Source organism: Patiria miniata, unplaced genomic scaffold (assembly GCF_015706575.1).
Source record: "Patiria miniata isolate m_02_andy unplaced genomic scaffold, ASM1570657v1 HiC_scaffold_7, whole genome shotgun sequence".
In the NCBI taxonomy this organism is placed as follows: Eukaryota; Metazoa; Echinodermata; class Asteroidea; order Valvatida; family Asterinidae; genus Patiria; species Patiria miniata.
Genome location: NW_024037074.1, coordinates 30304237 through 30331471, shown reverse-complemented (window position 1 = coordinate 30331471; position 27235 = coordinate 30304237). Strand labels below are relative to the sequence as shown.

At 41.1% G+C, this 27235-nt stretch overlaps 1 protein-coding gene across 2 annotated transcripts; it reads right to left on the bottom strand.

Moving 5' to 3' along the window:
* Nucleotides 1–261: 261 nt before the first annotated feature.
* LOC119745492 (threonine--tRNA ligase 1, cytoplasmic-like) lies at nt 262–27022 on the bottom strand. Of its 2 annotated transcripts, none has more exons than XM_038221863.1 (19): nt 26739–27022; nt 25594–25671; nt 25167–25248; nt 24040–24139; nt 22716–22961; nt 21947–22064; nt 20759–20823; nt 20041–20119; nt 18064–18210; nt 15553–15651; nt 14854–14949; nt 14571–14641; nt 12817–12979; nt 10684–10821; nt 9682–9759; nt 7100–7200; nt 5409–5510; nt 4367–4554; nt 262–1325 (listed from the first exon to the last, which is right to left on the bottom strand). In XM_038221863.1, exons 1-19 carry the CDS (start codon nt 26796–26798, stop codon nt 1177–1179), a joined length of 2160 nt encoding a protein of 719 aa, XP_038077791.1. In that variant the 5' UTR covers nt 26799–27022; the 3' UTR covers nt 262–1176. The 2 variants fall into 2 exon arrangements, with proteins under 2 accessions (XP_038077791.1, XP_038077790.1); XM_038221862.1 differs by having other exon boundaries at nt 26594–26743.
* Between the last annotated feature and the right edge of the window lie 213 nt (nt 27023–27235).

Here is a 27235-nt window from a genome sequence, read left to right as displayed (position 1 = left end):
TAAATCATTAAATGATTGAGTAGAGCTAACAAGCAGCAAACCCACGACTCGTTACTCAGACTTGAGTCTAACTCGAGTCATATTTTCCATGACTCGGCCTCGAGCCACGACTCCGACTCAACCCTGCGGATTCTGACACGACCTGCGCAGGCCTGTGAGACTCAGGACTCTACGAAAATTACCATAAATCACCTATTTATAAAATCACGATTTACATGCAAACATTGCACCATTCCTACAGCTTAAGTATATATTGTTTTATTTCTGGTATCCACATGCCATATTTGTTAAGGAGAATCAACAACTTTTAAATGTCACTTCTACATTCCAGTGAGAAGCATTCCTATTTTATTTGTACATGAGCTTTCAATCCTTCAGAATGTTCAGAAACTCTTGAAATTCCTTCACAGTACACAATTTACGACCTCTGTAGCATGAATTTAGGTTTTATGAAATACGGACTCATTGGTGACATTGCGCATGCTCATGCATAGATAGTTAGGAGGGGGACCGGTCACTTGAGAGGGTTCAACCAATCAAAGGGAAAAAGAGTCCGGTTTTCATACGAGTCCAATTTTCATATGACACCTCCAACATTGATATGCTCTTACGTCAATAGGCTCCTTTCGCCAACAAAAGAGGCCGCCTTGTTACCATTTTTGAGAGCTCCATGGCCGGACGGACACACAGCATGTGCAAACTCGTTCATGCGAGAAGTGCGCATGACTTCATGTATGTGCCAAAGCTATTAGCCACAGCGTCTATACATGAGCATCAGGCGTCGTCAGCGCGCGAATTGAAGGCATTCAAATTTAACCTATGATGGTCTCCCAGACTAATCCCCGCCCCAATAACTTTGGATACATTTGAAATGCGTAGTGGATGGACTGGGAACCAGTCTAGGTCTCCCCCAACTCTCCTTTTCTGGCTGTTGAAGGGGTACTTGTGCACGGAGCCCATAACATGTTGCAATAAAAGAATTCCAGAGTATTAAGAGTATTAAAATGTAAGCATACTTATCATGAAAGCTGTAAATATCACTGTTTAAACATGTCTACTGCTGTTTCATGAATGACTGAAGTCATCCATGGCTGTTTAATGAAGGATTATACATGCTATACAAAGTTGAAAGCTTGAGTGCTTGTTGTAACATCTCTACAGATGTTTCATGTTTAATTAAAAGGTGTCTTCACTGTTGATAGCTCGAGTGTTCTGGAGTTCCTGGAAGCGTGCTATGACTGCATCCAGGCCGTGTTCACCGTGCACCTTGTTGTCTCGGGTGCGGACATTGACCGTCTTGTTGGTCTGTTCTTTCTCACCAACCACTGAAGATTAAAAAAACGAAAAAATGTTCAAAATTAACAAAATTTAGGTGAAAGTTGGATGTAATCACATGGTATGTTAAAAAAACACACAAAAAAACAAACAGTCATGCTTTGGGTTTTAATTCATTTCCAAGCTAAATTTTCCCCTTTTAGAAGTGGGCGATTGGACCTTTCAAAAAGTTGGGAAATAATTGGGTTGAATATCGAGCAGTTAAACTTGTAGAAAAGACGTTCTTTACCAAAATGCCCGTATGTGAATAAAACCAATTTTTTTCCATTAAAATAAAACTTGCACGTTGAAAATTCGTTATGGAAAAAACAAAATATTTGCTGAAGAGCACGTACACCTTTAAGCATTCCACTCTTTCATACATTTTCTTACCAAAATTGAAGCATTCCACTTCAAATTGTTTTCTTACCAAACACGAAGAGCACGTACATCTCTAATAAAGTGTTCCACTCTTCGGTAATTTTCTTCGTACCAAAGAGGAAGAGCATGTACATCTTTAAGCATTCCACTATTCCAATTCTTTTTCTTACCAAAGATGAAGAACACATGTACATCTTTAAGCATTCCACACTTCCAATTCTTTTTCTTACCAAAGATGAAGAGCATGTACATCTTTAAGCATTCCACACTTCCAATTCCTTTTTTCACCAAAGATGAAGAGCACATCCATCTTTAAGCATTCCACTCTTCCAATTCCTTTTCTTACCAAAGATGAAGAGCTCATACATCTTTAAGCATTCCACTCTTCAAATTCCTTTTCTCACCAAAGATGAAGAGCACAAACATTTTTAAGCATTCCACTCTTCCAATTCCTTTTCTCACCAAAGATGAAGAGCACATGCATCTTTAAGCATTCCACACTTCCAATTCTTTTTCTTACCAAAGATGAAGAGCACGTACATCTTTAAGCATTCCACTCTTCCAATTCTTTTTCTTACCAAAGATGAAGAACACATGTACATCTTTAAGCATTCCACACTTCCAATTCTTTTTCTCACCAAAGATGAAGAACACATGTACATCTTTAAGCATTCCACTCTTCCAATTCCTTTTCTTACCAAAGATGAAAAGCTTAGCATCTTTAAGCATTCCACTCTTCCAATTCTTTTTCTTACCAAAGATGAAGAGCACATGCATCTTTAAGCATTCCACACTTCCAATCTTTTTCTTACCAAAGATGAAGAGCACGTACATCTTTAAGCATTTCACTCTTCCAATTCTTTTTCTTACCAAAGATGAAGAGCATGTACATCTTTAAGCATTCCACTCTTCCAATTTTGTTTCTTACCAAAGATGAAGAGCACGTACATCTTTAAGCATTCCACACTTCCAATTCTTTTTCTTACCAAAGATGAAGAGCACGTACATCTTTAAGCATTCCACTCTTCCAATTCTTTTTCTTACCAAAGATGAAGAACCCATGTACATCTTTAAGCATTCCACACTTCCAATTCTTTTTCTCACCAAAGATGAAGAACACATGTACATCTTTAAGCATTCCACTCTTCCAATTCCTTTTCTTACCAAAGATGAAAAGCACATGCATCTTTAAGCATTCCACTCTTCCAATTCTTTTTCTTACCAAAGATGAAGAGCACATACATCTTTAAGCATTCCACACTTCCAATCTTTTTCTTACCAAAGATGAAGAGCACGTACATCTTTAAGCATTTCACTCTTCCAATTCTTTTTCTTACCAAAGATGAAGAGCATGTACATCTTTAAGCATTCCACTCTTCCAATTTTGTTTCTTACCAAAGATGAAGAGCACGTACATCTTTAAGCATTCCACACTTCCAATCTTTTTTCTTACCGAAGATGAAGAGCACATACATCTTTAAGCATTCCACTCTTCCAATTCTTTTTTTTTTACCAAAGATGAAGAGCACATACATCTTTAAGCATTTCACTCTTCCAATTCTTTTTCTTACCAAAGATGAAGAGCATGTACATCTTTAAGCATTTCACTCTTCCAATTCTTTTTCTTATCAAAGATGAAGAATACATCCATCTTTAAGCATTTCACACTTCCAATTCTTTTTCTTACAAAAGATGAAGAGCATGTACATCTTTAAGCATTTCACTTTTCCAATTCTTTTTCTTATCAAAGATGAAGAGCACATACATCTTTAAGCATTTCACTCTTCCAATTCTTTTTCTTACCAAAGATGAAGAGCACTTACATCTTTAAGCATTCCATACTTCCAATTCTTCTTCTTACCAAAGATGAAGAGCACGTACGTCTTTATCAAAGCATTACACTCTTCCAATTCTTTTTTTTTTACCAAAGATGAAGAGCACATACATCTTTAAGCATTTCACTCTTCCAATTTTGTTTCTGATCAAAGATGAAGAGCACGTACAGCTTTAAGCATTTCACTCTTCCAATTCTTTTTCTTACCAAAGATGAAGAGTACGTACATCTTTAAGCATTCCACACTTCCAATTTTTTTCTTACCAAAGATGAAGAGCATGTTCATCTTTAAGCATTCCACACTTTTGTTTTCTTACCAAAGATGAAGAGCACATACATCTTAAAGCATTCCACTCTTCCAATTCTTTTTTTTTTACCAAAGATGAAGAGCACGTACATCTTTAAGCATTTCACTCTTCCAATTCTTTTTCTTACCAAAGATGAAGAGCATGTACATCTTTAAGTATTCCACTCTTCCAATTTTGTTTCTTACCAAAGATGAAGAGCACATACATCTTTAAGCATTCCACTCTTCAAATTCTTTTTCTTACCAAAGATGAAGAGCACGTCCATCTTTAAGCATTCTGCACTTCCAATTTTTTTTCTTACCAAAGATGAAGAGCACGTACATCTTTAAGCATTCCACACTTTTGTTTTCTTACCAAAGATGAAGAGCACATAAATCTTTGAGCATTTCACTTTTCCAATTTTGTTTCTTACCGAAGATGAAGAGCACATACATCTTTAAGCATTCCACTCTTCCAATCTTTTTTCTTACCGAAGATGAAAAGCACGTATACCTTTAAGCATTACCATCTTCTCTCTTTTTGTTCTTACCAAAGATGAAGTTGAACTGTGCCAGCTGAGCGTTGCGGATCTTCTTGTTCATGGTGTCGCCGGCGTCAAGGTCCACCTCACAGCAGAATCCAGCCTGGAAGATCTGGTTCTTGACCTCGGTAGCGTAGTCGTTGAAGACGGGTCCGACGGGGATCACCATGGCTTGTCGGGGGGACAACCAGAACGGCCTGCCGATGTAAAAAAAAAACATGTTGGAGAGCTTTCAAAATCATAGAGATGTATTAACCTGGGGCTTGACTTTAGCGCTAGCCCGCTAGCCAAATGCTAGTCAAAACAGCAGTGGGCTAGTTAAACTAAGTAGCCTGGCTGGCGAGTCAAAAATTATTGGGCTACGGCAAAGATAAAAGGACACGATGAAATAAAATTATGAAGCAAACCTGTATCAATTTGTGTCTAATTTTATTAACTGTTTGGGTTAGTATACTTGATCTGTTGCTTAAAAACACTGACAAGATTGCCTCAGGATACATGTTTTTATGTATGCACTTTGTCGTTTTATGAGACACTCTATAAAAAAAAAACCAACATGTGGGCTAGTGAAAATGCCCGCAAGCTAGACTAGCTTGCGGGCATTTTCGCTAGCCCACATGTTGTTTTTTTTTAGCCCGGCTGGCTAGTGAAAAAACAGTTAAGGTCAAACCCTGATTAACCCTTACAAGGGCGTGGGTTCGGATTGGGGTGGGGGCCCGGTCGGGGGTAAGAGGGGGCAAAATTGAGGAAACTCCAAATCACACAAGACATTTTATAGTATTTTTTAACTTGTAATGGCATTAATGAGAAGTAAAAAACGAGGAAATCAGCGGATCCGAGGAAAAGTTGCATGCCTGCTTTTTAGGGTAAACTTACAAGGGTACTTGATCTGTATTCCCTTGCACGAAACACATTAAACACCTAGGCACCGTCTTTAAGAGTTTGTTGGCACGTTAGTTGATTGTATTGAAATCAGAACCTGTTTGAATTTGAAAAGCGACTGTGTTTTTTTTGCCTGGAAATGCTCAGCTGTAACATTTGATTGGCTCACCATTTTCCGCCGTAGCTTTCCGTCAGAACGGCAATCATTCTCTCCACGGAGCCCAGGATGGCACGATGGATCATGACGGGTCTCTTCTCAATACCCTCAGCACTGTGAAAAAAAATCCCAGAAAACATGATTTTATTTTTTGTTTATTTCTGGCATTTCTGAAAAGTGCACTAGGCACTGAAGCTTGCAAGCCTGAAGAAACCTGTAGAGAGGAGCGATGGCAGCCATGAAAATGAATTTCAATGGAAAAAAAAACCAGGAAACTTGTGCAATAACAGGAAAAAAAGGTGTGATATCGGCTGAAAAGCCCCCAAAACATGCTCAAAATAAATATAAACGAGGACATTTGGGCAACCCCCCAAAACACCAGGAATTCCTGTTTAAACAGGAAGATTCTCATGCCAGTAATGTGAAGGTACGACAGTTTTTAAGGTGGGAGGAAAACCTCAGAAAAATATTGCGGGGGAAACCTACGGAATCAGGTAGGGACAGAACACTCAATCCACATGTGGACCAGTGCAGGAATCGAACCTAGTCCATAGAGGTGGAAGGCAAGGAAATAACCACTGCGTCAACCTGACTCCCCATGTGAAATAACAATACAAATCTCTACAATGCACGTTCTTGGGTGTTCAAAAATATGGCATGGGGTTTGGCTCTTTCCAACTAGGCATCAAATTTTCTGTATTAGTAACAACGACTGAGTTCTACAAGTATTGTAACGCGGAATGACACTAACACTAACACAAACTTTATCATTTGAGTAGCTTGCGATTTGACTTGAGACTTTGTGGATTTGTGAGGACTTGTATTGACTTGTGGGGACTTGTGAGTACTTGTGATGGATTCAACTACAACACTGCCGACTACGAAGGGATCCTTTTATCACTTTTAGCTTGTGACTAAGCTTGTGACTTGACTTTAGACTGGGGGACTTGTGAGGACTTGTGATGGACTTGTGATGAACTTGTGAGGACTTGTGATGAACTTGTGAGGACTTGTGATGGACTTGTGGTGGATTCGTGATGGACTCGTGATGGACTCGTGATAGACTCATGATGGACTTGTGAGGACTCGTGAGGACTCGTGAGGACTCGTGATGGACTTGTAATGGACTCATGATGGACTTGTGAGGACTCGTGATGGACTCGTGAGGACTCGTGATGGACTCGTGATGGACTTGTGATGGACTCATGATGGACTTGTGAGGACTTGTGATGGACTCGTGATGGACTTGTGATGGACTTGTGATGGACTTGTGATGGACTCGTGATGGACTTGCGATGGACTTGTGATGGACTCGCGATGGACTCGTGATGGACTCGTGATGGACTCATGATGGACTTGTGAGGACTCATGATGGACTTGTGAGGACTCGTGATGGACTCGTGATGGACTCGTGATGGACATGTGATGGACTTGTGATGGACTCGTGATGGACTTGTGATGGACTTGTGAGGACTCGTGATGGACTCGAGATGGACTCGTGATGGACTTGCGATGGACTTGTGATGGACTCGTGATGGACTCGTGATGGACTCGAGATGGACTTGTGATGGACTTGTGATGGACTTGTTTATGGCTTTGACTACAACACTGTGCTCCACATGTCCACAACCCTATACAATCTTCCTTTCGCTAGATTATGGTGGATTTTGAAGGATTAGGAGTTATTAAGGTTATCTTTTTACCTTGAGTATTTGAGGTTGAAGCGGATGGGGAGCTGGAAGTCTAGCTGGATGGTTGCACATTGATGAGACCGCTTCAAGGCATCTTGAATGCTGATATCAATCTGCAAATGGACATAGTCAATATATAATATATTTTCTGCTCATGGATATATTTAAACTAAAACCTCCTTGATCTTTCAGAAGCAGCCAGGCGCTTTATGAGGATTGTGAAGGTTTGAGGCTGAATACTAAGTGCCAGTTGATTGTAAAGGATGTGTTGGGGAAAGGATAGGTCGATACACAATTTGGTTGAGGACTGTGTTTACCATGACTGTTTATTCCACAACAATATTTTAATACACATTGATTGATTGAACTGGTTACAGTGAACTAAAGAGAACTGGGTGAACTGAAACAGACTAGAATAGAAATGGAATTGAAACAGAAATGAAACAGAAAACAGAATGAAGAACTGCTAGTGGAGCAGCACTTATATGCTGGTGGAAACAGGAAGTCTTGGCAATAAGAAATCCTTAAGAATGGGGAAACTTAGTCATATCGTGGTTTCCTTGAGTCTCAGAAAAATGACTAGGAATGAGTAATATAGTTCCTTAAAACAATGATCTTGAAAGTAACTTGGTTGTACTAAGAAACTGACCAATGACTTGTGTGTGGGCAGTGAAGGTCATTTGCTCTGTATAAAAGTATAGCGACTACACATTGCATAGGCACTGTGTGGGTGTATGTGTATACAAGGAAAACGATGAGTAATGCATTCAGGAGAATTAATCATTAAAAAGTTCAAAAGGAACATTGATAATTAAAGTGTGATAATTAACTAAAAATTGAGACGAATTGATAATGAAGAATTGATGATCTGAAAACGCTACAGATGCAATGTGTCAAGGTCTGAGGCTGTAGGTTCCTTGTGTTGTTTATATTAAGCCATGCATAAATGTAGGCATGGTAGTCCTACAACATACTTATTCGGCGAACAAAATAAAAATCCATTTTTGAGGCGGCACCACATTCGCGATCATGCTGCACGCATTCTTAAAGGCAAGGCGCGTGCGCATTTTGGTATCACTGTTGGTCGAAGGAGTCCCGAGTGTATACGTAGTACCCGAGTGCGACTTGCGCAACCCTGTTGCCACCAGAGAAAATGGCCGTCGCCCAATTAGTCAACAGTGGATAGTACTACACCTCGTAAATATTCATGATCAAATCGGAGCATGTCATTTGCTGATTCCGTCGTGCGTCCGGGAAGTAAAAATGATGCGCGCCCAGGTGACGTCATCCCGGTGAGTATCCAGCTGCGGTATTTTTTTTCTGGTAGCACCAAAAATTCCCTCTGGAACCCGCGTTATAGACATGTAGTCTGTGGCATGTTATTTTTACGGAACCAGTCTAATGTTGTAGTCCTTGTAACTATACTGCAGTACAGACGCATTAACAAGTGTTGGCACCAGACTATTTCATAGACTTACGAAGAACTTGAAAATCCCGTGCTGAATGAATATGCAAATTCTATGAAGGCGAGTTATCGACAAGGCAGTGAGGCTACTTAATATTTATGAGGTATAGTAAAACAAATACAGCATGGTTTATTTCTGGAAAGTAGTTGGAATTACTGGTCCCTCAGTGTAGGTCAGCTCGACTACCTCCCTCAGCTTCTCGTTGGGAGGTAGTCAACCTGACCCACACCGAGGGACCAGTAATTCCCACTACTTCCCCTCAAACCATGCTGTATTTGTATACTATCAGCAATGCTTCAATGTCTTAAGAGTGAGTTGGAGGATTTTGAAGGATTGAGGCAATGGTAAGCCCTGTACTAAACAAATTTAAGAAATAACAATGATTCTGAGGATTGAGGCAGTGTACAATTTTTACTTTCAGACAGTTGGACAATTTAAAAGGATTGAGGATGCATTCTAGCCAAAAGAGCAATATATTGACATAAAACAATGCATTAAAGCCCGAATCCATCATTTGCAGCTATCCAAAAAAGTAACTGGCGTAATTATTGTTGAAAAACATACTGGTTGAAAGCTAGTAAGGAGACTAAACTCCCTGTGAAATTATCCTTTCTGGCAAGCTCTCACTTTGAAGAAATCAACGAAAGAAGGCCTTTCCAACAGTGCGTCTTAAGAAGCACAGTAGGAAAATTTAAATTAGTAGTTCATTTTGTTATTCGGCGCAGCGCGCACAAGCATTGGAACGACGCACAGGCACGCGCGGTTGCTATAATTCGTCGGATCAGTGCGCGACATCGCGTAAAGCTGCAATTCAAAACAATTCGAAACATGATTTAGCAACCTTTGATTTGAAATTGAGATCCTAGAATGCTGTTTTTCTCGGAATATGAAGCTGAAGCTGAGCTGAAACTTCATCAAGTAAGTTGTTCAGTATCCTTCATTTGATTTTGAACACTTTTGTTGCTTCAAACGAACAAAATGCACTAATTACAAATGATGGACTATAGCTTTAAATGAAGCAGAATTTGGTCTTATTTAGTGTTCAACTGCTGACTTATGTTTAGAGCTTCAGTTTATCAGTCTTTGCACACTTTAGACAGCTTCGTTTGCTCTTAATGTAGTTCCTACCTTAGGCCCATAGAAGGCACCATCCTCCGGGTTCAGCTTCCAGTCTTTAGTGAACTCGTTTAGCGTGGCTGCCAGTTGCTAGAACAGAATAAAAAGAACCAGTACAACTCAGTACGGACTATTGGACTGTACCCATTTCATGCGTCTAAGCAGCCAAAATCTCCAGCAAAAAAACAGACAACTGGTAAATAAACAGCCAACTAATCATTAGAAATATACAGGGTGAGTAAAAAATAACGAAACCCAAATTAGGACCTTTGTTTTAGTGAAGTTCTGCATGTAGCACTTTCAAAATCTAGGATATGAAAGCTCCATTCATAAGCTTTCTTTTTGTACAAGAATTATTCAAATCACCTATGTACTTTTGAAGTTACGGAATTTTAAACACAACCACCGTTTTATAGTTCTGTCCACGGAACAACAGAAGGTAAGTGTTCTTTCAGCAAAACGAAAACGAATCACATAGGGATGTGTGTGAATTGTTTCGTTTTGCTGAAAGAACGCACACCTCTTTGTGATCCGTGGACAGAACTTTAAAACAAAGGTTGTGTTTAAAATTCCGTAACTTCAAAAGTACATGAGTGATTTGAATGATTCTTGTAAATAAGAAAGCTGATGAATTGGGATTTCATATCCTAGATTTTCAAAGTGCTACATGCAGAACTTCACTAAAACAGAAGTCCCGACATTTGGGTTTCGCTTTTTTGGACTCGCCCTGTATATGACATGCCATTTAAGTCAATTAAATATCTTGTGTGCTTAAGGGATTTCTCTCCGAGGTGCTCTTGAAAATCGCTTGTTTCCGTGTCAATAACAGAAAATTGTCTCCTTAGCCCCACCCCTCCCCTGCTGTTTAAAAGGTCACAAACAGTCAACGTTTCCTTCCACTTCCCCTGGTATACTTTTGTCACACCAATGGGTCACTTGACCAATTTTGACCCAAGTAACAGCACAACTCAGAATGCATGTTTGCATAGGAGGGTTAAAATAGAAATTAAGTACCTTCTCAGCACTGTCCCAGACTTCAATGTCTCCAAGGTATTTTTTGGGGCGGGTAGAGAGAACCAGCTTGTAGGTGAAGCCAAAGGTGTCGTAGACAGCCTTCAGGAACTCCAGACAACCCATTATCTCCTGCTGGATCTGTCAGGAAAGAAATAACAATCTTAACTTGTATCCGCTCCGTTCACAAGTACCCCCTCACCGGCAAAGAAAGTACAGTTGGGGGTGACCGACCGACGCCATCTTGCCTGACTGCAATTTTGCCGTGATGCGCAGCCGCACCACTGCGTGTACATAGCACAAATCCCCTGGTGTACGTGCGTTACACACAAGGAACGGCGCGCGTCAACCAGCTTAATTCCCAGCCCATAGGACATTGTTGCTAGGTAAAAGGGCGCCCTCTTTGTTAGTGCACGGAGCCAATAAGGGGTTGCAGTGTACTCACACACATTGCTGCAATATTCCTGGCGCTCAAGGGAAGACACTATGGGTTTGCGAATTCAGAGTAAAATAAATCAAGCAACCCTTGTGCCATATGCATAGGAAACAGTGCGCACACGCATTGTCCCCCCCCCCCCCTCCACTGATGAGCTCTCACAAATGGTCATGAGGCACCATCTACTCATCATCATAATCATCATCATCATCATCAAGTAGACTCTCATCAGACTGCAACAAAGGCACGCCATACATCACGGTCTCCCATGGCCGTCCTGATCTCGGCTGCGGAAGCTAGCCCAGTATCACGACACAGCTGGTCCACGTAGGTTAGCGTCTGCCCACCTCGAGAGGCTACTCCATGAGTGGGTTCCCATAAGATGAGTTGGCTGGCAGCTATCTCTGGATGCCGAACGCAGTGACCAGCCAATCGCAGACGCCTAGTTCTGATAGTTGTGGAGATCCTTAGCAGGTTGCCATAGAGCACCTCATTCCCGACTTTGTCTCTCCAACTCACGTCTAGAGCCATCCTCAGCATGTGAGTGTAGCAGCCATCGAGTCGAGCCTCTTGCTTTGTAGTTAGGGTCCATGCCTCAGAGCTGTAGACTAGGATGGACTCCATGGATGCACGGAATAGAGCTCGTTTGAGTTTATCCGGCATCATAGACCTCCAGATCTTCTTGAGGATTTGGCAAGCCTTCCAAGCCTGTGCTTTCCTGACTTGGATGTCCTTGCATGGAGTCAATGATGTGGCACATGGCAAGAAAAACTCTTAAACAAGTTTGCAAGTCCACTTGTCTTTTAATGTTAAAACCTCCTACTAGTTAGACAGACACAGGCAGTCAAAATTTCCATCCACTTCCCCGTCTACAATTATAACACAGGCTAGTCACCAGCAGTCAGATCATGTCAAGCAAGCACGATGACTAGTCAAAGTCAGTCAACAGACCACGAACAGCCAAAGTTGGCAAGTTGTGGGCACAGCTGGCTTATCAATTACCCACAGCCAAAGCAAAGCTGTATCAAGTTACATAACAGTCACAGCCAGTCAATCCTGCTGCTATGTAGGCTGGGAATTCTTTACTGTTCAAACAGCCACTTGATTGATTTTGACTGAAAGGACTATTTGGCACGGAATGTATGTTTGCAGACGAGGGTTAATGTCTGGAGTAGTTGTTTCGCTAATATCAAGAAATGTAAAACAACACGATTTCCTTAGTCCTACAGCAAATAAACATGAAGGACTGAAAACTCCCTGGATAAGTTTTGGAATCTGAGGTAACTTGAGCTCTTTACAGTTTTACTCTTAATAGCTTACAGCCAAAATTATTCTTTATAAAATTCTTTCCATTTCATTCTTGTTGAAAGTTTGTCCTAAAATACATTGTAGTTTGGTAAATTTTCTTCAGCGACAAGAATTGTGTGGATTTTTATCTTGAAATTCAAGCCATGTGTCGGAGCAATTAATAACATTTGTAACAAAATTGGGAGGAACTTTTCATCTGACTACCACCCCTTGAACAGAGATATTGACAAATTGGGCAACCACCAACATAGGGCTGGATAGTTCAGTTGGTAAAGCACTGGAACAGATATCATGAGGTCGCCTGTTCAAACCTCGTTCCAGTCAATTTCTTTTTTGAACTTTGAAAAATTCAAAAAGAAGCATGATTTTGTGGTTCTGCTTTATTGTCTTACCATTTCCTGGGCGCAGAATATATGCGCGTCGTCCTGCTGAAAGCGTCTGACCCGTGTCAGTCCAGTGAGGGCGCCAGATAGCTCGTTGCGATGCAACACGCCAAAGTCTGCCATGCGGAGTGGCAGCTCACGCCACGATCGTGGGCGCTGATCAAATATAAGACTAGCCGGAAAAAAAAACCAATTAAAAAGTTTTTTACAATCCATTGAAATACATGTGTGTTGGTTTTATGCGTTTCAGAATGTTGTGTAGAATTGTCTCAGGCAATTCTGTGAGTAACGTTTAAGTCTTTTTACCGACCATTTATTCACACTCTTTGTTTGGCATCTGGGACCATTCGTACGGATTGTTCATACAGCATGGTTCTGTAAATTTTGATGTGTTTCAAAACTTTCATATAAGCCATGAAAAACAAATGACCCCCAAAAAAGTGATTTGTTTCTTATAAGCAAAGAAACGTACTGAGCGTTATTTCTACTTCAGCCTTCTTTTATTTTTACCATCTTTGATTTTCATCTCCAAGTTTGATGAGATTTGAAGGTTTGCATGGTGGAAAGATACTATCTTATCTGTCTTATCTTGTCTTATTATCCCCAAGTTTGGAAATTATTGCTTTTGTTTGTGACTTGGTTACTTTGGGCTTAATTCCCACCATTATACTTGTTCATAAGTAAATAACAACTGTTAACATTTATAGTTCTACACAGAAATGGGGATACAGCAAATATTACAAACTTTAAGGAAAGAACTGGTGATCTACACTAGTGTTGCGCAAACCCGACCCGAAACTGAAACCAACCCGACCCGAAACCAACCCGACTCGAAACCGAAACCAACCCGACCCGAAACTGAAACCAACCCGACCCGAAACTGAAACCAACCCGACCCGAAACCAACCCGACTCGAAACCGAAACCAACCCGACTCGAAACCGAAACCAACCCGACCCGAAACTGAAACCAACCCGACCCGAAACCGAAAACAACCTGACCCGAATTCGAAACCAACTCGACCCGAAACTGAAACCAACCCGACCCGAAACCCAAACCAACCCGAGCCGAAACCCAAACCAACCCGACCCGAAACCAACCCGACCCGAAACCGAAACAAACCTGACCCGAAACCAACCCAACCCAATCCGAAACCGATACCAACCCGACCCGAAACCAAAACCAACCTGACCCGAAACTGAAACCAACCTGACCCGAAACCGACCTCGGGTCGGGCTGGGTTGGTTTGTCTATCATTTCAGTCGGGTCGGCTTTGGTTTTGTGTTTGCGATTTTCGGTCAAGTCAGGTCAGTTAAGCCATTTTGGAAAAATCCGAAATAAACCGAAAAAGACAAGAAACAGTTTGGAAATTCACACGGTGCAATTTTTATGGCAGAGTCACTGTGCACGGTACAACCAAATGTGGTTTGAGGTCTATCACGCGCAGTCTATAACATGTAGGCCCACCAGTAGGTCACATTGTGAGTACTGTACGGTATGATTCAGTTACTGAGAGACAACGATTTTCACCCGATGCTGGTAAGTTCAGGCACGAAAAACGGACACAGTTGCCCAAGCCAGATATTTAGGGTTTTTCAGGTCAGTTTTCCTTGAATTTTTGTCGGGTCAGGTCGGTTTTAGGGAGTTCAGATCGGTTTTGGTTCGGATTCGTTTTATAATTATAATGTTTAGGTTCGGTTTGGCCCGGTCAACCTGACTCGATGCACAACACTAATGTACACTAATTGGTTTTCATTCTCTTACCAGTGACCGGGACAATTCATTGGCTTCAGCGCATATGTCTCCTTCTCCACCTCAAATTTAAAGATGTTGTCCTGCCAAATAAAAAAGAAAAAGAAAAAATTACAAAGCCTTCTGTATAAGTCAATTGCATTCAGCCGCCATCTTTGAGGTGACAAAAGCACACACCTCAAGTATGGCTGCCATGCAAACGATCTATCGAACGAATCGACTATCAATGTACTTAAAAGCACCATGATGCTGGCCAGATTAACCAAGGAAAAAAATGCAAAATTAAATAACTCACATCATAGTGCTGCCAGTGGCCAGAGGTTTTCCACAGCCGACTGTTGTAGATGTTCGGACTTACGACCTCCTGAAAACCACGTTTCCTGTATTCACTCTGTCAAGGAAAAAGAAATCGAAAAAAATTCAATAGTTGCTTTACTAATATTCAAAACCTCATAAAACCTAAGACAGTTTACCCATTCCTATTGGTAGAGAGACTGTCACATGGGTTCTGAGCCACATCACGCAGTACTCCCACACGCACGCCAATCTCCATATAAGGAGATTTTTAGCACTGCGCGCATAATGCAGTGAGGCACATACCATAACATGGCCAAAGGGGTGTTTCACAAAACATTATTGTTGAACAAAAGCATTGGAATTTTGTGAATTTTGCAAATTTTTGACTTGTTTCGACTTTTTGACCATTATCCACGTCCAGGCTCCTAGCCGGTTTTAACGGTACTTGTTTAAAACCGGCCGAGATCATATTTCATTCCCCCAATCAAATCCTCACAATCAATCGTAAAATCCTGCTTGGGAAGAACGCCTCTGGTTATACACGTATCTCACATGGGGTTATTGATATTAAAAACACAGAGTACAATTTTGAGAACGTTATGCAACACCTAAAATTGATTCCATATTTATAGAAGACAGTTTTACTTTTTGCTGATTTTTTTTCTCGAGATTCATGTCCTGTGGTCGTTCAACTAACCCTGATGAAGGCAATGAGAGCATTGTAGATGTGGGCTCCTTTGGGTTGGAAGAAGCAACTGCCAGGACTCAGCTCATGAAAGAAGAACAACTCTTGCTCCTGTAACAACAAAAAACATTCACAGGTATTGCCAAGTGTTGAAGTTGGCTTTTCCAAATTTGTCGCATGAACACTTGCTTTAATGTGACGTCACAAATTCATGTCCAGATTTTATACATGATCAGTGCTGTCCGTAAGTTTAAGAGAACAAAAGTAAAAGCTCGCTCAAGTGGGACTGCAATTCATGACCTCCTGCTTACAGGGGCAGATGTCTGTGCTGTTCGATACCAAGCTGTTAACAGAGAAGCTTAACCCTATTAATCGCCCTGAATCCTTCAAAATCCTCTTTGCCAAAGTGAAGGAATTTGGAGAATTAAGGTTATGGCAAAAGTGCGTTACTGATTTTGTAGGATGCACTTTATCAAGGTCTTGGGCCGGACTTTGTGTTGTTTTTGCTCAGCCATGCATAAATATAGGCCTGGATTTTGCTTGAAATCCTCAGTACTGCTCCAGGATGTCACTGGCCAAGTCTCAACATATTGACAGTCACTGCTGCAGGATTTTGCAGGATTCAGGCAGTGGTCACCCTCCATGGACTATATTCAAGAAATAATGGGAGGAATTTGCAGGATTGAGGCTATTTGCTATTTTTTCATGAGGCCAATTGGAGGATTTCACAAGATTGAGGCTACATCCTAGCAAAAAGGCCTAGGGAGTTAGGGTTAAAGGGAATACGCAACATTTGCTTTTGCTGTAATTTTCAGAAATGGATAGATTTGGGGGGTAAGTATTTTATAGCAAATTGTTACACGGACTTGTTTGAAGTGTTGTGTTCATAGATGCTGGCAAAACCAAGAAAAACTAGAGGTTGTAGGAACAACCACACGGTGTTGGGCCGTTGATTACCGCAAACTTTGCCACACACACCAACTCAAAATGCATGTTTGACTTTTTCAACATGGCGCTATAGGGCGCGCTAACATTTTACGACGTCACCTGTAATATTTTTGTAAAGTACAGCCTAGGCAGAGACTCACATCGGTGAAAGCAAGTTCACATCTTTTGCCAATTTCAAATTATATGGCACTTCCGGTTTCCACCGGAAGGAAGGGTCATGTGATTTTGCACTTAATACCAAAAATGAAGACCCTGCAATATTGTATCGATTGCCATAAAAAACAAAATTTACTTTCTAACAGTTGATTTTATATTGATTTTCAAAGATTAAATCTAGAAATCTTTGGTTGCTTGATGACGTCATCGTGACGTCATTACCTGAAAGCTCGAGGGCTATGTTAACTGTGCCATTTTAAGCAAAAATATGGATTATATCTCTTGCAGTTGATTTTTTAGCAATTTTTTAAGGTTTAAAGGTCTTCTCATTATAACTTCCGGTCTGATGATGTAATCAATTTTTTTCGCGCACAGGTCTTGTCTGCATTAAGGTCCTCATGTATATCAATTTTGAAGCGATTACTGCAAATTTCACCAATGCGTTTTGGACATTTTTAAACCTGCTGCTAGAGGGCACTCCAACACTTCATGGCATCACCGATCATTTTTTTGAAAGGTCAACCTAGCCAGACACTAGCATTGTTGAAAGCAAGTCCATATCTTTTTCCACTGTCAAATTATTAGGCACTTCCAGTTTCGACCGGAAGGAAAAGTCACGTGATTTGACATGCACAAGATAAAATGAGGATCATGTATTATCATATCGATTCCCGCAAAATTCAAGTTCCGGTCTCTCACGGTTGATTTCTTATTAAATTTTAAAGATTAAATTTGTTAAACTTTCAAGTGATGTCACGTGACCCATGATGACGTCATAATGACGTAATTTAATACAAAAAAGCACATCTTCAGTGGGTTGTGCATTCATGTATTGACAATTGAAGTCCATATATGTTTTCAGTTTGACAGACAGTTCTGGAGAAAAATGTTTTTGGGAGAATAAAAATAAGAATAGTAAATTCTTACAATAACCATTGGTGTTGGGCTCAAGGCCCAACACCTAACTATCATGTTCCTGTAGTCTGGTTCCCTGGTCCCACTTAAGATGAAACGGATCAATTTGTAGACGTCTGGGAATTGTGAGGTCAGGGAACCAGTCTAGCTGGCTTGTACCCATTCATAAATGTGTAATCGATTGCAAACAATATGTGACTTTACTATATGGTAAATTGGGGGCAGTATTTGAAAACAGCCAGTTTTTTTCCAACGCTGGCTGGCAAACGTTTGCAACTGGTACAAAAATACCCCTTTTCTTGAAAATGATAGCACACCAGGTGCCATGATTTTACAGGATGCTTTAGACTGTCATTCACTAACAGTCCAGTAAGGTATTTCATAATAATTTGGTAGTTTTGTTTTTTGATGTTTGCAAACGTTGTATATTCCCTTTAAGTTTATTACCTGCTGAAATATTAAAAATGTTGACCCTTTCAAAATCAAAAGTTGTTTTCTTTTTACCTTTCCTAGTTTACGATGGTCTCTCTTGGCAGCTTCAGCCTGGAAATGCTGCCACTCCTTGAGCTGCTTGGTGTCTGGGAATGAAATGCCGTAGATCCGCTGGAGGGACTCGGCCTCTGCGTTCCCGCCCCAGTAGGTTGCTGAATTCTGTTGGAGTGTTTATACACTCTGGGTTAGGGTGTAATTGTCTTCAATGATACCACAGCAATTTAACAATATACAGGTTGAGTCAGAATGATCTGGACCAAAATTAAAGAAGTATTAAAATATGTAGCAATTATAAAAACAAGTGCAAATGAGATATGTTTGACCTATCGGGTGAAAGTTTCTCCATTGTCATGATTGTACCATTAAGATGAAAAGTGCTAGCAAAGAACACGCTAAAAAACACTCTGACCACGGTTCCATGGTTCAACAAATTTGTTGAAATCGCGTACTGATGTGAAGAAGTGTGATACCAAATAAAAACCTACATGTACATGTAGTCATGGTGACTGACTCACTTGAAGTTACTGACATATTTAAAAAAGGCAAAACCAATTCCGAGTGCAGACTGGAAAATGAGCCACTTCAATGAAAATGGCATAACTCCTCACCACAGTCACTAATTTGAGAAATTCAAAATTCCTGTGGAAGACAGGTAATAACCATTCATATGAAACACTAAGTTTTTTTCTCAATACAAATGTACACTCTATTTGCCACACAAAAAAGTGTGAACTTGGGTACAAATCATTCTGACTCGGCCCGTAGTTCATTTGTTTCTCCAGGGCTGTACTGAATATCCGAACAGCATTTGACAAGCAGAATATTAAAAAACTGTGAGTCACCTCGAGAAGAAGATAAAGTTGTTTGTCGAATGCCACATTTTTGTGTGAACATCCACTTTACAGCATGATTTGAGGGCAAATCCGTGAGGAAAGCCTTGAATTGTATCTCTAAAATCTATCAAATAGTCATGTATCTCGAAAAAATATATCAATACATGCATGATATTCTTCAAAAAGATTTACCTCAATGTGAATGGACAAATATTCAAATACTTGATCGTATCCAAGTTCCAATAATTGAATAAGTACTATATTATTTGAAAAATGCACTTTATAACACTATTTTTCCCACACATGGAAAATCCTCCTAAAGTGGGGCACTGTGGTCCAATGGTTACAGTGTTTGCCTCATGTGCTGTGGTACATGGATTCGAACTGTGACAGGGAACACGGTGCTTGTGTTCTTGGGCAAGTCACTTTACTACAATATCCACCCAGGAGTATCAATGGGACTGTCCTGTAAAGGCAGAGACCAAATTGCGCTGATCTGGAGCTGCTGCAGAAAAATGGTCTCATTCCTGATGAACAGGGGGAATATTGTAAAGTGCTTTGAAACTTTAGGTATAAAGCGCTATATTAGCATCACATTATCAAAATAATTAGCATGAATCCCGCAATAGGGCGACAAGTTGTGCGGGACTTCCCCTACATTAGGGCGACACACTGCAATAGGGCGACAATTTTGGTGTCCCCTATTGAGGTAACTACCCTTTAGCGAAGGAATTTTACTGTCGCAAATGGGCTAGATCGATTGCTCGTGGTCCAAAACGTACACATACCAAACTTGGTTGGGATCGGATAAGGTAAAATTGGGTTTGGTCACATTACAGTTTGAACAATTTTGTGCACGTTTCTATGGAAGTGTCGCCCTATCATGCAATCCAGAGTTATATTAATAATTATTATTATTAAAGTAGAAAAGAAATCTGCACAAGAGAATCCCAACTTTTCTTTACTGCTACAGAGTAGTACATCGGGACCATTTTGCTGTGAACCCAACTGTATATTCAACACCAACGGGGAATTACAACTTGATGCTTTGGAGAAAATAAGACTGTTCCTTGCTCCCTGATAAGACCAAGCAGATACAACCATAGAGCAAGGAATATAACACAGAAACTAATCTTGACCTGTGCAAGATACACACCTTGACAATGTCCATGGCTTTGACCTTGCCAGTGTGTCGGACATGAGGACCCCGACAAAGGTCGATCAGAGGACCACACCTGGAAAAAGAAAGACAGGCATTTGAAATTTGTGACATTACCCTTCAAAATAAGAACAACTCCCAGTGCCTGTCAGCTAGGAACCTTCCATGGATTCTGGGTTAGAGTTACAAAGTTAGGGTTAGCTTTAGGGATTTATATAGTGGTTGGAGAAATCAGAGATTTCAAAATCAGGTTATCCCAATTATTTTCAAACTGAATAACAGTTATCTGATTGCAAGGGAAGCTCCCATCCCATCCAAATCTGCCGAAACATCCAAAAACAATCCTGATTTCATTAACCCTAACTGCCCAGCATAATTTACTAGGAACCATACCCATTCTGGCAAATTCCAACACCCACATGGGAAATTGTACACACACACTGTTGGACTTAGTTTCTGGAGGTATGCCAACCCCAGTGTAAAAGACCATCAGTTTAGGGGTACTGTACCTATCCCAACAGATTTAAACAAAACCTGCTGTTGGGCTTTGATGGGTTGAGTTCGGTTAGGGTTAAATGTCAACAAAGTCAAGTGTTAATGCAGCAGAGGGAAAACAGGCATCTGATCACAGTTACATGTAGATCCTACTTTTCAGACACCATGGATACCAAATAAGACGTAATATGAAAGAATGGACTAAAGATGGAAACATTACCTGTATACAGTGGTGGTTGCCGTGGTGACCTTCTCATTCAGAATGCGCTTCTTGAACTTATTGTACTGAAAACAAAGACGTTGAATTCACAGTCAAACATAGCAAGATAATCTGTTTGATAAATAAACATACATATCCACCGATGACAAAATGAGACAGAACAGGGCAGAGCACGAAAATGCGGGTTTGCAGAAAGAAATGAGGGTCTCTGGGCAGAGAATACAACTCTCCTTACATTACTGCTTGTTGAACTTCAATCAGACATTCCGTCGACAAGTTATGGTTGTTTACAGTTCGCATTCATCGACATGTCAAAAAAGCAAAATACTGAGAAAAAGCCATACAAGTGCGAGTTTTATATTCGTGAAAATGAAAGATGCCAATTGCTTTACCTTAAAAAAACAAAACACTGTTATTGTACAAGTTTTATACCAATAAGATATATGTGTAGTTTGCCCCGGTGTTTCTGGCAGTGGCTGCAATATGCGCCGCAGTACCTTGTAAACCCTTATAAAGGTGCTACATAATGGGTCTCATATTTTTTATAAACTTTTATATATACCTTTCTTTAATAATAGACATTAGTTAATAATAAGACCAGCGCCTTGAGTACCTAATTGTTGGTATATACATGTATGTGTGCTATATAAGACTCTGGTATTATTATTATTATATCAAAGATTACAAATATGAATCAATCTGAAAATCAAAAGAATATCAACCCAATTCAGCTTCTTGAATTTTTGTTCATCCACTGTTACTTGCACCCACACTTGTAGAACTTGGTTCTTGGTTGCTTCATCTCCTAAATACTCCGCGTGGGAGTTTATACAGGAGACCAGAAACACCGGGGCAAACCCCTTCTCTTAGCGATAAGTGTCACTGGGTTCTTTTACGTACATTGGATTACACAACACGCGGGACCTACAGCTTTACGTCCCATTCGAAGGACGAAGCAATAATGGTTAAGTGCCTTGCTCAAGGGCACAAGTGTCCACTCGGCGGGCTCGAACCCACGCCACTGTTGCCTCTGAAACACCAGAGCATGAGTCTGGTTTTCTTAATTGCTAGGCCATGACACTCCATAAGAGAACTGGTATTTTAATTGTGCTCAGACTTGTGATGTACCCCACTGTAACACAGGATACTGTTTTTTGGTAATTTTACAATTTTTTTTTTATTTCTTACATCAAACATCTTGAGCAGGTCTTCCTTCTTCATCTCAAGCCGGACAAACGGCTGCTTCTCTTTCTGGATCTTCTTGACGACCTCCATCAAGGATTTGAAGTCGTTGCTGGACACTTGCCTAGAGTAAGAGGGAAAAGTTAGACAGTTATAAGTCTTTCAGACCTTTGCTTTGTTTCTCAAGCTTTACTTTGCACAAACCATACCACTGGGATTACTATTAAATGTCTTTCCCGGTGATAAAACCAATGATTCCTCGAGACTGCTCATGGCACTTTAGCTAAGAAACCTGAAGAAAACTAGGAAGATGACAAAGAACTAATCAAATAATTAGCCCATTATAATCACCAAGCTCCGCCCACTTCAACCGCTGCCCACCTCAGCCCACAAGCCTGCCCACCTGTCCATAGGCCCCGCCCACCTCAATATTCATGTCCTGCCCACCTCAGCCCACAAGCCCTGCCCACCTCAGCATTCAAGCCCGCTCACCTCAGACCATAGGCCCCTCCCACCTCAATATTCAAGTCTTGCCCACCTCAGCATTCAAGCCCGCTCACCTCAGTTCATAGGCCCTGCCCACCTCAGTATACAAGTTCTGCCCACCTCAGCCCACAAGCCCCAACCCACCTCAGCCCTCAAGGAATAACCACCTCAACCATACAGCCCCTCCTACCTCAGTCCTCAAGCCCCGCCCACCTCAGTCCTCAAGCCCCTCCCACCTCAGTCCTCAAGCCCCGCCCACTTCAGCCCTCCACCCTCAAACACCACCCACCTTCCCTCGATGTAGCTATCATAGTAGAAGCCACCCTCGATGGGCGGTCCGTAGCACAGACACCCCCCGTAATGTCTCTCCATTGCCTCGCCCAGCATGTGGGCGCTGGAATGCCAGAACACCTGTTGGCCCTCGTCGTCGGTGAACTTCAGCAGCTCCACTCGGCTGTCTTCCTCTAGAGGGCGGTCTAAGTCCCACACGACGCCGTTCACTTTAGACACCACGGAATTGTCGGCCAGTCCCTGGCTGTAGAAAAAAAAAGAAAAAAAAACGTGGGGGAGATTCATCTGTAGTTTCAGCACTGGCTTCAGAGTTGCATATCTGGCTTTGGAACTTTGGAAGCTTTTTTATAACAAATACATGTAGAAAGTTCTCTTATTTTGGCCTTGTATTACAAGTTCTGATTTCCCTTAAAGATATAGTCCATTATTTGTAATTTGTGCATTTTGTTCGTTTGAAGCAACAAAAGTGCTTAAAATCTAATACTGAACAACTAACCTGATGAAGTTTCAGCTCAGCTTCAGCTGTATATTCCGAGAAAAACAGCATTCTAGGATCTCAATTTAAATCAAAAGTTGCTGAATCATGTTTTGAATTGGGCCTGAATTCAGCGTCCGAGACACGTTCTCACTGAGGCAATTGCAGCTACGCGATGTCGCGCACTGATTCAACGAATTATAGCAACCGGGGGTGCGTGTGCATCAAGCCAATGCTTGCGCGTACTTTGTCGAATAACAAAACGAACTACTAATTTAAATTTCCTACGGCGCGTCTTAAGAAGCACTGTTGGAAAGGCCTTCTTTCGTTGATTACTTCAAAATGACAGCTTGCCAGAAAGAATAATTTCACAGGGAGTTTAGTCCCCTTACTATCTTTCAACCAAGTATGTTTTTCAACAATAATTACGCCAGTTGGTTACTTTTGGGATAGCTGCAAATGATGGACTCTGGCTTTAATCAGAACGTAGACCCTTATTTCGGTATTGAAAACTCCAAAGGCTTGAATTTAAAGAAAACATGCACCAGACTACAGGGCTATTAGTTGAGTAAATCCACAAGACCTCAGAGTATGTTTCTTGCCCATTGCATAAATATACAAATTATTTGATAAATACAAGAACATTTTCAAATTATAGTTAAGGAGTTCAATGTACACTGGCAACTTTCAAAATTCTATATCATTTTACATTCCAACACAGGAAGTTACCTTGTCATTTGTGTTTCTTGAACTTTACTTTAGTTCATTGTGCTGAGGTTGTCAAGAGAAAATCCCAAGAACTTGGTACTTCACTGGCCAATTTGTAGGCTAGGATATTAGTACATACCTGATGCCAGCAGCTATCATGTAGGGTGTGGTCTCCCATGCCTTGCCTTCAACCTCCTTCCCATCTGGTAGGGTGACCTTGATGGGGGTGCGCTCTTTGGCTGAAATACAGAGATGGACAGAAGGTTTGTACCCCCGGTACTTAAAGATGAAAGCCTGTGCTGTACAACAACTTCCATTTTGTATAAGTAAGATTTGAGGCTTTGCATGGTGGAGATACTAAATAATGAAAGGTTTGCGGAAACAGTTTTGGTTTTGAGAATGGTTTTGAAAAGAACCAGAGGTATAAACTCGACGTTCCGGTCAGTATGCTCTGACCGTCTTCAGGAGAGTCTGTCCTGAAGTCTCTCCTGAAGACGGTCAGAGCATACTGACCGGAACGTTGAGTTTATACCTATGGTTCTTTTCAAAACCATTCTCTTAGTTGAGAAATTATTCGCACATGGTCTCTCCGCAAACCTTTCATTATCCATTTTGTATGTTTCATTATTTTTATGAAAAAAAACCTGAAAATCATATAGGCATCTGCAACTCTCCGAAAAAGGCATTTTGACATTGGGTTGCTTTGCGCCTCTAAAGCACAAAAATATCTTCTTGAATTTTTTCCCGGCCACAATTTATTTGAAATTTGTAAAGTAGTTTTTCCGTAACGAAACATGGGCAAATTTGTTTTAGTTTGATGTCTGATTCAAAAGCGAATAACTTTTGAATCGCAAGAAAAATAGCACTGTTCAAAAAAAGAGGGGTGCAAGAGGGGTGTCTCACAAAACATGAAGTAAAACTGTTGATCAAATTTATTGGAAATTTAGAACTTTTGCCTTGTTTCGACCATTAGCTATTGATGAATGTGAATAAATTATGTGCTTGGCTGGTATTACACAAATACTTTTAAAACCAGTTGGGGGCCTCGTCGCGGATGATGGCCTGAGCTGAATATCAGCGTCCAGGCCCCCAGTCGATTTGAAACATGCCTGTTTAAAACTGGCAGGGGGTGGGGGAAAGGGAGGGGGAAGGGTGGGGGCAGAGGGTGGGGGAAGGGTGGGGGCAGAGGGTGGGGGCAGGGGTGGGGGCAGGGGGTGGGGGGCAGGGGAAGAGGGCGGGGATGGGGGAGTTCTAAAGATTCCTCACCAGCGAGTTCTGCATCTGCTTCCGCCTTCAGCTTGTCGAACAGGTCGACCCTCTCCTGTATGTAAGCCGGCCATGGATCCAACTGAAAACAAACGACAAAACAAAATCATTGGGTTGCTTTTCAATGCACCAGTTCGACAGCCGACCATGGATATTTGCTGGGACACGTTTAGGTGTTTTGAAGATTGCAGCTGGAAAATGACAGTGGTTGTTTTGGAATTAAAGGCCCTTTCCGAAAAACACTATGAAGGATGCCTGAGCATCTTTCTTTAGATTTTGAGTGCTTTTGTTTCTTCAAACGAAAAAAAATGCACAAGTGACAAATGATGTACTCTACCTTTAGAGAAAAGGAAATGGTAAAGTCTGAAACTCGTACATCTTGCCAATTTACATTCCGACCAAAAAAGGTAGCATTTCTTCTCCTTACCTCAACAGGAAAGGCCCCGGGTGCAGGTGTTTTGCCTTTCTTGTCACCCTTGGCATGCTTGGCGGTCTGCTTAGCTTCCTGAAATAGAAAAAAGAACACATAAAATGCTTGCAACAGTTCTATTTTCTCAATGTGCCCTAGAGGAACCTTCCTGAATCTTTGGTGGCACATTCTTCACACTAAATCTTTTATAAAAAGAACGGGACAAGTCCTCTCATAAACAGTGGCTGGACTATCAAATTTGGGCGATGGTCTACTCTAGCCCGATTTGAATTATAATTCCTATTTTTATAAACTTCACCATGAGCACCTGAACTGCTGTGACTCGCATGTCTCTACTGCTTAAACTAGTAAGAAAAGTCACATTTCTTCAAACGAAGTGGCTATCGTTACGGCAGCCGTTGTTTAGCGCCCTCTACGATACTTTTTTGATACACACGCAGGTATATAATTATTTGTTTCCCCACGCTTTAGCGAGCAGTGCGACAGCTCAGTCGACAGAGAATAGGATTTTGCACCGCGAGGTTGCGGGTTCGCATCTCAGTTTTGCACTCAAATTTCTTTCCTTTTCTAACCTGAGGCTTCGGAGGATTTTTTTTTAAAAGGGAAATAAAGTCTGAATTTCATAACGTTCAAATTCACTTTTTTCCTTCTAATTTTATATTTTCTTCTCAATCTCATGTTTTTATAAAAGTTGCAGTACTACCGTAACGATAGAAAATGGGAAATGCGTTATGGCTGCCGTAACAATAGCCACTGCGTATGAAAAAGACTGCTCATCATGCTATGCTGCTTGGGGCTGCAAAAAGTCGTTTTTGAGCGGAACAAGTAAAAAGGGTAGGTGTCCTAAACTACGCAATAACCATGTATTCATTAAATGATCGAGCTTAGTATTTTGATTTCAGTTAATGGAGGTGAACAATCGAGTCACTCAGTCATCATTGTCAGTGATGATGAGCAAACGACGATCATGACGATGAAATTGAAATGGCAATTTTACCGAGGACATGATTCGTTTGCATCTACCAACAGGCTGGCGTCTTGAAATCCTTGCAAAAGCTCTCGCTAACATATGGGGCAGTGGTCTGACTTAAAGTTATTTAAAAAAAATGTCGCACTGAAAACAACAGGAATCGTTAGCCTGCCTTTTTCTGGTCTCCCTCCATGGAAAGCTTGGACACTCCTTCACCCACGACGTCGGCCATGCTGGAATTAATCAACAAGCGTAAAGGGCGCCCTCACTCGAACAATAAACGAAGTTAGTGGGTCAGGGTCCGCGCAGTACATGAGTGCAGATTCAGTTTGACATTTCTTTTATATCGGAAAAAAATCGTACTTTGTTCTTCTGGCTGATGAAATGATCAACTAAAACATTGCATCAGCTGGTCATCCTTATTTTGTGATTTCTTTACACAAGTTGCACACATCATGAAATCATAGAGGAAGTCCAAGTTATTTTGTTCCACGATCATTCGACGATAGTAAAAGTATACGGTTTTGTAGATGATGCAATCGCATGCACGGATGGTTCCCAGTCAGAAGTCGACAATGTAGAACGCGGATTGCGGAAACCAGCTTTTCTGCGTGCGTAACCAACTGCAATTACTGCAAATAGGATAAGGGGATAACTTTTAGTTCGTGT

Excerpts from the sequence above, each read along its gene's own strand:
- LOC119745492 (XM_038221862.1), bottom strand. The coding sequence starts at position 26,665 with ATGTTAGCGAGAGCTTTTGCAAGGATTTCAAGACGCCAGCCTGTTGGT. Across the intron at positions 14,642-14,853 it reads GCCACTGGCAGCACTATGAT|GACAACATCTTTAAATTTGA; the intron begins GTGAGTTATTTA and ends TTTATTTGGCAG. Across the intron at positions 1,326-4,366 it reads ACAGTTCAACTTCATCTTTG|TGGTTGGTGAGAAAGAACAG; the intron begins GTAAGAACAAAA and ends TTTAATCTTCAG.